The following is a 12,713-nucleotide window of genomic DNA, read 5'->3' on the forward strand; positions in this document are numbered from 1 at the left end:
GTTTGTCAAAATTTTAATAAAATATCAAAAATAATCTGCACGTGTCCAAAAATGAATAAAAACGTGGAATCAGCTGATCAGAAATCATTCCTGATTTAAACGATTTCACCTGCGGTCGTTTCCTCGTCCTCTGGACCTCCTGCTGAGGAAGCGTTCTGTGCTAAAATAAAAACAGTAGAAACAGCTTCGGTTCTGTTAGAAACAAACACTGAGCGTTTATTGCAGCAGGATCCACACAGAACTTTATGATCACCGACTCAGCTGGACTCCATTACCCATGAGGCCCCTGGGAGCCACTCTGAGGTTATTAATGCCAAACTAACTTTAATGCACAGTAATAACAGTGATGATGACGCTGCAGCTGTGCAGCCATCGTTTCTCTGTGGCAGAATTTAAAAACATTTGAATTCAACTTTTTTGTTAAAATGACTTTAACCCAAAAGCTTTTCACTTCTTGCTGCGACATGAACGCAGCAGAACGTCACTGATGATGTCAGAGGGAAGGGTGATGATGTCAGAGGGAAGGGTGATGATGTCAGAGGGACCGGAGATGCTTTAACAGCATTAAATGAGGCGAATTCCACGGTTCCAAAATCGAGCCGATTCTTTGAAAACTAAAAAGGTTTTAAAAGCTTGATTTTTTTTTTTTTAAAGCTGCCGAGTTCCCCGGATGCTGCTGCTGTGTTTCCTGTTTGTAATAAAGAGGTGGGAATGCCGTTAAAAACATGCTGATCCTGGAATGAAAATCAGACTTCTTTCTGAAGGTGAGCGATGCTCGGCAGAGGATCTGATGAAGTACTCATTATGAACTCCCAGCTGAGCCGAGGGGTCTGTGCTGGGTTCGCTGGGACAACATGGACACGTTTACTGGTATTCAGGTTCGCGGTCGGCGACGCGTAAACATCAGCACGCTGAACTCAGGATTGTTTCCAATCCTGCTGGAAACGTTCTCCAGCAGAGAAGATCTGCAGCTCCAGTTAGAACATCGGTTTTAAACAATAATGAGCTTACAATGCAGGACTCAGTTAATGTTGGATTGATTCAAATGAGCCAAACTGGTTTAAAGGTCACCGAAATACTGCAAAGGTCAAAGGTTAAAAGCTGATGAAGAAAAATTCAACATTTGTATAATACAGAGCTGATGAGATGTTCCTGTTTTTGATTCTTTAAGGAGTTTCCACAGAAATGAGGAACATGCTCAGAGAAACAGGAAGTGGACTTCATTTCACTGCAGCTGTGTTGAAGGTCAGTGCGTGGCTTCCTGCTCACGTGCGGACGTACAGTACGAAGACGATGCGAGGTTCACATTCTAGTCCGGCCTCGGTCGGGAAGCTGTGGGAGCGCCGTCGCGGTTTCAGCTCTGCGACACAAAGGGCGGTTCGTTGGGCGGCGGGATCTTCACGCTGGACGGTTCCACGCCCCAGATCTCGCGGGCGTACTGGGAGATGGTTCGGTCGCTGGAGAACTTCCCACTGGCAGCGATGTTGCGGATGACCATCTTGGTCCACTCTCTGGGGTTCTGGGGGGGAGGAGCGAGGAGTTAGTTGGTGTAACGAAAGCCTCACAGGCAGCTACCTGAGGACGTGCCATCCACCTGAAGCCACACCTTTACCTGAAACAGGAAGAATGGTGTCGAATTACCTTGTACAGCTCGCCGACTCGCTCCTGACATTTGACGTAGGCTTCGTAATCTGCAAACACCTTAAACCTGAAGGAGGAGGAGACAGGAAGGAGGGAGGTTGCTCAGAAATGCCCTCCAGATTTCAGCTGAGCTCGGCTGACGGACGGCATCACCTGGATTTTACCTGTCGTGGTTCATCAGCATGTCGATCAGGTCTCTGAAGAGATCCGGCTGCCCGGGGCTGAAGAAGCCAGCTTGGATCTGGTCCACGGCGAGTTTCAGCTCCTTCAGACGGTCGTAGTACTCTCTGGCGTTGTAGCTGCAGGAAACAGGAAGTGATGTCACTTTTTAAAAGTGCATTTTTTTAATAACTCCTCTTTGGTGCCACCTCTGTCAGAACTCCACATTATTCACAGGTTAGTTTTAAAATGATGAAACTGGATAAACTGAAGAAAATACAGGTGGAAAAGCTATAAACTCCACTTCCTGTTTTCTTCGTGCTAAGCTATGCTAACCATCTTTTAGTTTTAGGTAATTTTTGTGAAAACATCACCTTTATGAACCAAATAACTGATCAATAATCAGAGGCAGAATGCTCCAGCGTGTCCCTGAATGCACCGCGGGAGGAGTTCAAACCGCGCTGACAGATTAACTTCATCTCTCTGGTGACAGGAAGTGATCTCACCCCTTTCTGTCCATCTCCTCCACGTCTGTAACCCTCATGCCGAAGATGAAGAGGTTCTCCTCTCCGGCCTCCTCGGCCATCTCCACCGTGGCGCCGTCCATCGTGCCGATGGTCAGGGCACCGTTCAGCATGAACTTCATGTTCCCCGTTCCAGATGCCTCCGTTCCTGCAGTGGAGATCTGCTCGGACAAGTCTGCAGCTGGGATCACTGGACCAGAAGAACCACCAGAGTCAGAGAACCCAAAGGACCAGCAGGTCTTATTACGAGGACTCATTATGAGGAACGTGAACCACCAGCGAGCACGAAGAGACCGACTTTAGTTTCACTTCCTCAAAGGTTTCCAAACCAAGAAACAGCGTTCTGCTCCGACTCTACCAGAGAAGCTTAAAACAATCTGCAGAAACAAACATTCGGTGTTCTGCACGTGCTCCGAGAGAAACCCGTACCAAAGAAAGTTCTGACGTTCTCTCACCTCTCTCAGCCAGAGACACTTTGTAGTTCTCCAGGAAAATCACTTTCAGCCTGTCTCCCACCGCCGGGTCATTATTGACCACCTGACCCACAGAGGTGATCAGCTTGATGATCAGCTTCGCCATGTGGTACCCGGGAGCCGCCTGCAGGGGGCAGAGGGTTAAACCATCACAGGAACAAATCTGTGTTTTATTTTTATTCAGTAAAAAGATGGAATCACCTTCCCTCCGATCATCACCGTCCGGGGAACAAACGATTTCTTCGGCTCCAGTTTGATTCCTGAAAGAAACAAAAAGTCAGACTGAAGCAGAAACTGACAGATTCTCCAGCAGGGGGCAGCAAACACAGCAGAATAACCCCGAAGTTTTAAAAAAGACGAAAATATTTACCAAACGACACAAAACGAGCTCATTTTAATCATTCATAAATATGAACAGAATCTCTGAGTTGTAATCTGTCCAGTTACGACTGAAGAGGAAACAATTTGGAGATTTTTAATTTCTGCATTGTCCGAGTTAAATATGGAAGTCCAAAAATATCAACATGCATAATCAAAAAATCAATAAAAATAATCTTCCATTTAAGGTATGCAGAATGGAAACTGCCACATAAAGGACTCAAAACTGCACCAAGCATAATAAAAAATAAATGTAATATAAAATCAAATCTAAAATCTGATGTGGTTTTTTATTTTTTAATATTTCTTTATTACTAACCAATCCAGGTCTTTCCTTCTTACATTTATCTCATGTCTGATCTTCTTCCCTCTCAGTTTATCCTGTTTCATTTTTCTACAGTCACCTTCTCATTTTTGCAGTTTCGGGCCTCCGTAGGTCAGTTTCATGCAGAGCATCCTGACTCACACATTCAGTCACTGAAGGACGCTGTTTTTTTCCTTTCATTTGTCACCCGTGCGTGACCTTGGGCGTGACCTTTATGTGGTTGTGCACCTATGTCAGCTGACCCGGAGTCGATCTCCTCACAGTAACAACTCATTAAATTCCTGTTTGATATTTTTACTGACGGGATGTGATCTGTCAGATCTTCACTCTCAGGAACCTGCTGGACTTTGTTACAGATTTTTGCTGCAGAGCGCCGCGGCTTGATCGTGGGCGGGACTTACGGTTGTAGAGCGTGATGGCGTGCAGACAGTTGAGCAGCTGCCTCTTGTACTCGTGAATCCTCTTCACCTGCACGTCAAAGATGGAGTCCGGGTTCACCTTCACCTGGCCGTGTTGCTGCAGGAAGGCGGCAAACTTCAGCTTGTTTTCCTGAAAGAAGGACACACAGACAACCATCAGAGGACGGACAGACGGGGGGACGGGGGACTCGTCGATGCATCCGAGTCTACCTGTTTGACTTTGGCCACGTCTCTGATGAAGGCGCTGTCGTCCACAAACTGCAGGATTTTCTTCAGCTGGTAAAGATCGGTGAGGAAGTCGTCTCCAATTCTCTGAGGGGTGAAACGAGGAAACCGAGAGCTCGAGAAAACACCTCCACAGAAAAACTTGATTTCTTATAAAGCTGACCTTTGCGACCCTGCAGATCTTTAAATGTAAAGTGTGCCGTACCTCAACCATGATCTCAGCCAGTCCGGGGTTGCACAGCAGCAGCCAGCGGCGAGGAGTGATGCCGTTCGTCTTGTTCTGAAACTTATCTGGATCCACCTCGTGGAAGTCTTTAAACCTGCAGGAGAACAAGAACAGAGCGTCAGAGGATCATCGCCGGCTGCTCGCCACCAACTGCGAGAAGCTTCGGTGGTTCCTCCGTCTCACACGCTGCTCTTCACGATGTCCGAGTGAATCTGAGCGACGCCATTGACGGCGTGAGATCCAACCACGCACAGGTGAGCCATGTTGATCCTCTTTGGGTCGCCTTCCTCAATCAGAGACATTCGCCGCAGACGATCGATGTCGCCGGGAAACAAGGCTGCTACCCTCTGAGACAGGAAATACTCCAGTCAGAGAAACGCGCTGTGATGCACGCACGGCTGCAGAGGAGCGTCGAAACACGAGAACCAGCACAGCATCAACCAAAGCAGAAAGCAGTAAAGCTTGGTAGAGCTCAGCTGAGTTTAGTAGAGCTCAGCAAAGTTTAGTCGAGTACAATAAACCTTGGTAGGACTCAGCAAAGTTAAGTAGAGCTCAGCTAAGTTTAGCAGAGCTCAGTAAAGCTTGGTAGAGCTCAGCAAAAGTGTAGTAAAGCTCAGTAAAGTTCAGTAGAGCTCAGCAAAGTTTAGTAGAATTTAGTAAACATTTAGTAGAGCTTGGTAAAGTTTAGTAGAGCTCAGTAAGGTTTAGTAGACCTCAGTAAAGCTTGGCAGAGTTTAGTAAAGTTTAGTAGAGCTCAGCAACGTTTAGTAGAGTTCAATAAAGCTTGGTAGAGCTCAGCTACATTTAGTAGACTTCAGTAAAGTTTAGTAGACTTCAGTAAAGTTTAGTAGACTTCAGTAAAGTTTAGTAGACCTCAGTAAAGTTTAGTAGAGCTCAGTAAAGTTTAGTAGACCTCAGTAAAGCTTGGCAGAGTTTAGTAAAGTTTAGTAGAGCTCAGCAACTTTTAGTAGAGCTCAGTAAAGCTTGGCAGAGTTTAGTAAAGTTTAGTAGAGCTCAGCAACTTTTAGTAGAGTTCAATAAAGCTTGGTAGAGCTCAGTAAAGTTTAGTAGCGTTCAGTAAAGTTTAGTAGAGCTCAGCAAAGTTCAGTAGAGCTCAGTAAAGTTTCGTAGTTGGTGTCTTACATCCAGGTGTTTCTGGTTGATGTCGTAGATGATCAGCAGGTGTCGGGGCAGCAGGTGTTCAAACATATAAACGGGCCAGCGCTCCAGTGCCTCAGGCAGCACCGTGTGGTTGGTGTACGCACAGGTACGACAGGTGATGTCCCACGCCTGCGCACACACACACATTTCACACAGATTGGTCACATGCCTTAAAAGTCTCGCTGTGCCTTCAGTCAGTCACACCTTGTCCCAGTCGAGCTGCTCGATGTCCACCAGGATCCTCATCAGTTCAGGGATGGCCAGAGCCGGGTGAGTGTCGTTCAGCTGGATCGCCACCTGCCGGGACAGGAAGCACACCTGTTACCACCACAGAAGAAGAAACACGTTCGCACCGCTGTGCTGCCACTTTCTAAAAAAGGGAGCGGTTTCACGGTTTAAGAACGAGCAGGCGACCACAGAAACTAAACGAACTCGGTTCTGCTTTACAAACCGACGATTCTCAGAGTCGCTCAGACAAGCTTTGAACGTAAGACTGACATTTTCTCACAGGAAGTTCAGAGGAAGTCAGCCTGCAGCCTGAGCGCCGAGCTCTCTGCTGGGGGTCGCGTGACGCCACGATGTCTTTAAGATACTGCCTGATGGGACTTCACGTCCGGCTCGTATCAGAATACACAGATGCCTGAGAGGAGAAGGCGGTCACAGGACTCAGTGAAGCTTCACTGGTTTGCTCACATCTAAAAGGTCACCAGCAAACCAGGTGGAGGTCAGTTAGGGTCGGTTAAACCATAACTTCAGAAAGTAGAAACTTTCAGATCAAATCTTTTGGATACATATTTATACAAATACATAGATACTCAAAATTATTTCACACTTTTTAATCACAATTATGTAATAAATCACTTGACAGAAAACAATAGCTACTGATAGTTAATTCAGGAAGCTTTATTCTCCAGATTGGGAGCAGATCTGGTCTCAAACAGCTCTGATGTTGCTGCCATAGTATAACAGTCTAACACCGGAACCTGAACTACTCAGCAAAGTGACCAATCACATTAGGCCCCATAGGCTCCGCCCAAACAGTCAAAAGTCAGTTTCTTCATGGGCGTAGAATTCAGCTCCGTAATATTTCCTCACGGCGCGGCTGCAGCGAGTGGTTGAATTTACTCTTGAAGAATAAATACCTGCGCTCGCGGAGTGACTTCATTTGGGAAGATTTTTTTTTCTTGCGTGTTTTTGACCTAAATATAATTCCATATTCTTATCCATAGTTGGAATTTGCGGTTTTCCAGCCAACACTCATTAAAACGGCGACTCTCTGTAGTGGGGGAGGGGCGGGGTCACATGCAGACGTGCAGGCCAGGCGGAAAATTTTTCTTTTTAGATTTTATGACTCATCTTCGTTCTCCGTTTCATAAGTAAACTAATCAATCAAATAGTTATTTTTTATTTTAAAAAAAGTTACAATTTCAAGAAGTTTCAAGCACTATATCCAAAATTCAAGCACTTTTCAAACCTTGAAATCACAACATGAAAATCCAATTCCCAGCACCCGTATGAACCCTGTGTTCCTGCAGCCTAAAGGAGAAACATAAAGAGCTCTGCAGACACGCACACACGGTTCCTGATGTTCTCGACACCTCGTCCTCATTTTCTCACCTTCTCAGGAAATGTGTCGAAGGAGGTCCGGACTGGGTCTCTGCTGCCGAACTTGGAGGATTTGAACCTGCGGATGATGTCCTGCAGCGTAGCGGCGACCACAAAGTACTCCTGCTTCAGACGCAGCTCCTTCCCCTCGAAGAACTAAACACACAAACCTGAGTTATCACGAGGTCATCGGCACACAAAGGTGAGTCTCAGAGACCGGGTTCTGGGCTTTAACCACAGCAGAAACTTCACTTCCTGTTCCGTTTTATCCTGATTTTGAGCTCGTTTTTATAAACGAACCCCTCGATGAAGAACCGTGTTCTTGGAGGGTCTCCAAAGAGGCTCACAGACCGCTCAGTCTAATCTAAAGCTTGAACTAAGGGCCGCTTCCCCATCACATCAGAAAATGGTGGCGTAGCCAATCGCTATGGAACAGGAAGTTGTAACATCATGGGAATTACTTTAATAATTTATGGTGTCCCAAAATGTCAGAACCTGAGCACCCCCGAGTCGAGTCAAACTGGCAGAAACATGACGGTTTCCTAACGTTATGCCGTGGGAACAGGAAGAGATCCATCCAATCAGAGTCCAGGCCTGCATGAAGGTGTGACCGCCTGATCAGATCTCATCTTCACTTTGATGCATTCAGGTGTAGGACAGATATGAGGACAGGTGAGCAGGTGTGTGCTGTCAGGTTACCTGCAGCTGATCATGTGATTTTGTTATGACAGAGTGACTGAACCATCTGGAGAGCACTGCCACTGTAAACCTGCGACTCTCCAGCCTCCAGCCTATGTCCTGCAGACACCTTCACACTCACGTTGTCGTTGGGATAAAGGACCCTGGAGATGTTCTCGGCCAGGTTCCTGTCCAGAACGGCTTCAATGTAATCGCCCACATTAACTGAGGAGCAGAGACAGAAGGTCCAGACTGAGAAACACTTCTAACTATCACCTGTGCTACCATAAAACATGTTAATGATTATTACCTACAGTAATAATCTACTGTGTATGTGAGCCAGCAGGGGGCGTGTGAAAAACGCTACATACAGTTCTGCAGTTTGAAGTCGTTCGGCGCTTTAGCCGACCACAGTCTCATCGTGTTCACCGTGTTGTTATGGTAACCAGGAACTGGAGTGTCATAGGGCATCGCCAACACCACCTGCACGCACACACACACACACACACACACACACACACACACACACACACACACACACATCACTTCCTGCAGACTAGCCTAAAATCTAAACCTAACCCAGACAAAAGCCTGACTTGATCTCAGCTTGAACTACAGTCTCTGGCACCACGGGCCTGTTTCCTGTCAACAGAGGTCATAGGTCATTCAGGTGTTCAGAGTGAGCACATTTCTGGAGCCCAGGACCAAACTTCCTGTTTTTGGACTCGCTGACACCTTTCACCTGTAGAAACAAAATCAAAGTGCAGGTGAGTCCCACCTGTGTGCCGGTCCACTTCGGTCCACTCTCCGATTTCTCCACCCGGCCATAGAAATGAACCGGTAGCATGTACTCAGGCCTGGCCTTCTCCCAGGGGTTCCCGTGCCGGAGCCAATCATCTGCCTCCTCCATCTGAAGGGGCGGAGCAACATATTGACCAATCACATACATGCACACCCTGAACAGTGTGTGTGTGTGTGTGTGTGTGTGTGTTGTACCTGCCATCCGTTTCTGATCTTCTGGTTGAAGATGCCGAACTCGTAGCGAATCCCGTAACCGTAAGCGGCCAGACCGAGAGTCGCCATGGAGTCCAAAAAGCAGGCTGGGAGGACGGGAGAGGACGCGTTACACCGAGACGACGTCACCACTTACTGTCTTAAACAAAGCGAGTCACGACTTTTTCCCACTTTCTTTTTAAAAGAAGCAGCAACTTGTTTTCTTTTTAAACCTTTTTTAAAACTCCTTTTTCTTCCTGTTTAAAGGAGTTTTTCTTCCCGCTGTCACCAAGTCCTTCCTCACAGAGACAAATTCTTTCTGTTAGGTGGGGAAAACTTTATTTAAACAGTGACTTTATACAGAGTGGGGACTCCTTTTAAAGGTCGTCCTGTTTAAACTCAGGGATTTTTTTTTTGGGGGGGGTCTTCATACTGATTTTTAAACTAGGCTTTGACCGTTTTATTAAAGTCACGACTTTTTTTAAACTGGTGATGACGTAAAAATGAGGATTTGTATAAAGTTAAACCTTTTAAAAAGACGTTTGTACAAAATCTTATTTTTTAACCAGCTGATGAAAAAGTTTATAACTGACTTTATTTTAGTGTTGACTTTCCCTAAAATGAGGCCTTTTAAAGTGACAAAGTTTTATTAAGTGACACTTTTTTGTGACGTACGAGGACGACGGTTTTCAGCTCAGTGATGATGCTCTTATTAACGCTGTCAGGTCTGAGTCATCGCTGATGGTTATAAAAGCAAAGATCATTGGCTGTGAGGGAGGAAACGCTCCGTTACCTGCCAGTCGTCCCAGGCCACCGTTTCCCAGACCAGCATCCTCCTCCATCTCCTCCAGCTCCTCTATGTCCAAACCGAGCTACACACACAGAGGACGGCTGTTATCAGTGTGTGTTATCTGTGCGTACGCTGTCAGTGTGTGTGTGTTATCAGTGTGTGTGTTATCAGCGTGATCTTTGCAGTGACTTCCTGAGGAAGCTGAAACTGTGGGAGGAGCTCAGCAGCACCTGTGAGAAACGTCTCCTTCAGTTTGTGTTTGAAGGAGCGTTTCCACAGGAACAATAAGACCAGGTGTGTGTGTGTGTGTGTGTGTGTGTGTGTGTGTGTGAGAGAGAGAGATGGTTTTCAGGGCTCAAAAGTAAACAGACAGTTACAAATAAAGCCAAACAGTCATACTTCATCCTCCCACTGAAGCTCACAGAGAGATGCGCTGACACACACAGGTGTGCTGTTACCTGGTAGAGCGCTTCATCGCAGGCGGTCTGCAGGCCCAGGTTGATCATGGTGTTCTGCAGCGCTCGGCCCATGTAGAACTCCAGAGACAGGTAGTACACCCTCTGAGGACACACAGCAGCAGAGTCAGCCTGAAGGTGCACCTGCATCACAGATGCATCACAGCTGATACCGTGCTCACCTGAACAACATGTCGCACTAACACTGTGTCAGCATTAGGGGGCAGCGTGGAGCGAGTGAAACAGCTTCTCTTTTATCTATCAGGTAATTTACTTTGAATAGAAGTCAAATAAAAACTATCAGATTTAAGTTTTCTTCTTTCCTGCTTTTCTTATTTTTGTATCATGCTTTGCAGACAGAAACAAATCCTGATGATGATGCACAAACATTAGATCAGTTACACAGAAATGGGAGGAACTGGATTCCTGAGTCATTTTACGGGTTAATTCAGCCCTGAGCCCAGACTAGCAGGAGCTGCACAGCAGGAAGTCTCTTTGGTAAAACAATCTTCTGCAGCTGGATGCAAACGGAGCCTCAGCGCAGATCTGCTCCATGCTTGTCATCAGTTTGTGGTCGAGGTTTGATTTGATTGTAAAGCTGGAAAACTACGTCTCAGTATCTGTAATGTGTCATTAGCCGTGTTGATGTTAAACCTGAAAAACGCTGATGTGTAAAAATAAATGTTTTACTGACATTCAGATCTTTTAATCATCATTGTTGTTCAGCCAAATCACCAGCAGGGATTCAGCTAATATCCTAAAGTCACAGCTCTTCTGATCAGGCATGTTTACTGGCCGACAATCAAGGAAAAAATTACAATATAATTGAATCCAGTTTGGTCTGAATAGGTTGGCCACAGAAAACAATATTCTTATTTTGCAATAAAGTCAATCACCATTTATACTGGATCATTAAATCAAAACTGTGACCCTCTGAAAGGTTTTAAAGCGTAATGAACAGAGTGCCGTCCACTCTCTGCTGCGGCTTTCCCCGGAGGAAGGTCACAGAAAAAGTCACGCCAAACTCCACTCTTAAAATGACATTTTAATGTCGCCGTGATGACAGCAGTGATAAGCCGCTGCTAAACCATCATTTCAGGCATTTCTAAGATCCTCCGATAAAATCGGCACATGTAGACTGAACCGAGTATATCTGCGTGTGGATGAAATCGTGATTTTAACTGAACTTCTCTTGTTGACGGCCCATTGCAGCGGTTTCCAAAAGGAATTTCTCACCGCGTTAATAAACGTTTCGGGGTTAAATGTATGCCGAATTCACGTCCCGGCTCCAGAGCATCCAAAAACCGCGTGGGTCACGCTTTCTCTGCTTTCCTGTTTTCACAGAGGCAGGAACCGTCCAGTCGGCGTGTTTCTCAGCGGGGTTCTGCACGTCCGCGCCAGCCGGAAGCGCGGCTGTGCCCGCGGGTTTGTTCCTACCTTCGGGTCCTTCTCGTAGTAATACTGCTGGGTCCGGATCCAGCGGCCCACCAGGTGGTCCCGGACGGTGTGCGCCAGGGCGAAGTAGTAGTCCCGGGGGGTCGCCACGTTCCGGTCCTTCACCAGGGTGAAGTGCAGATGTCGGTTAAAAGTCTTCTTGATCTCCGCTACGTCTCCGAGCCCCGCGATGCCCCGCACGCTGATCTGCTTCCGCTTCTCCTGGTCGGTCAGCGGCACCGCCATGTTTGCACTAAAGTACCCGGGTCAGGGAGTGAGGAGAACCGAGCGGGATGACCCTCAGAGAGTGGGGACACCTGGCAGGTACAGCCGGAAGACAGCTGCGGCCCCGCCCACTCCCCCTAACCCTGCATGGGGAAATAATGGAGGCGTGGTTTACACGGAGAGGGGCGTCGCTTGGATGGGCGGGGGGCGGTGATACCAGTGGAATGTCTGACAAAGAGGTGAAAATATAGGGAAGCGTCACTCTGCGCTGAAACCAGGGCCCAATCAGCAGCCAGCCCCACAAGCGCCAGTTCTGCTCTGTGTTTTTACTGTAATTTACTCCACATTTTTACTTTAATTTTACTTCGTATTTTTTACTGTAATTTACTGGGAACCCCCCAGCAGCCTAGGCCTATTGCAGCATAACTAAGGGAGGGTTCAGGGTCACCTGATCCAGCCCTAACTATAAGCTTGATCATAAAGGAAAGTTTTAAGCCTAATCTTAAAAATAGAGAGGGTGTCTGTCTCCCGAGTCCATGCTGGGAGCTGGTTCCACAGAAGAGGGACCTGAAAGCTGAAGGCTCTGCCTCCCATTCTACTCTTAAGTATCCTAGGAACCACAAGTAGAGCCACGTTTCCATTAGTATCTACTCAGTGTAGCGTGACTCGACTTGGCATGGTTTGAAGGTGTTCCCATTAGTACCAGGTACCAGGTACTTTTTTAAGACCGCCTCAGGGGTTACAAGCAATCCGAAAATGTGATGCGGAAGAACAGCATGCCACTGATTGACCAGGGAGTGTCGTCACTAGTTGCGTCATAAGTGTGACTCCTTCACCAGAATCAGCCGCGCCATTTTAAAAACTCAACAGCAAGAAAATGGAGGCACACAAAGCACTGGTTGAATGCCCAAACTGACAGTTTGCAGTGGTAGTTTTGCAACATGAGAGCCACCTGAAACACACACAGCATACATATTGTAACCCTATACTGCCGGGCACCGT

The 12,713-nt window shown here is 46.8% G+C and overlaps 1 protein-coding gene across 1 annotated transcript; it reads right to left on the reverse strand.

The window, feature by feature from the left end:
* Window positions 1-10: 10 nt before the first annotated feature.
* On the reverse strand, window positions 11-11,732 carry pygb (phosphorylase, glycogen; brain). Its single transcript, XM_030748432.1, has 20 exons — window positions 11,490-11,732; window positions 10,056-10,157; window positions 9,601-9,679; window positions 8,811-8,914; window positions 8,593-8,724; window positions 8,186-8,297; window positions 7,957-8,039; window positions 7,149-7,292; window positions 5,736-5,828; window positions 5,514-5,660; window positions 4,554-4,717; window positions 4,350-4,464; window positions 4,130-4,231; window positions 3,902-4,049; window positions 2,999-3,057; window positions 2,780-2,921; window positions 2,307-2,514; window positions 1,806-1,940; window positions 1,642-1,708; window positions 11-1,519 (listed from the first exon to the last, which is right to left on the reverse strand). Exons 1-20 carry the CDS (start codon window positions 11,730-11,732, stop codon window positions 1,355-1,357), a joined length of 2,544 nt encoding a protein of 847 aa, XP_030604292.1. The 3' UTR covers window positions 11-1,354.
* Between the last annotated feature and the right edge of the window lie 981 nt (window positions 11,733-12,713).

This window comes from Archocentrus centrarchus, chromosome 15, assembly GCF_007364275.1.
Source record: "Archocentrus centrarchus isolate MPI-CPG fArcCen1 chromosome 15, fArcCen1, whole genome shotgun sequence".
Lineage (NCBI taxonomy): Eukaryota > Metazoa > Chordata > Actinopteri > Cichliformes > Cichlidae > Archocentrus > Archocentrus centrarchus.

Coding starts and splice junctions, on each gene's coding strand:
- pygb (XM_030748432.1), bottom strand. CDS start 11,732: ATGGCGGTGCCGCTGACCGACCAGGAGAAGCGGAAGCAGATCAGCGTG. Junction 8,915..9,600: donor TGGCCTGGGACGACTGGCAG/GTAACGGAGCGT, acceptor CCGTCCTCCCAG/CCTGCTTTTTGGACTCCATG. Junction 4,232..4,349: donor TGGCTGAGATCATGGTTGAG/GTACGGCACACT, acceptor TTCACCCCTCAG/AGAATTGGAGACGACTTCCT.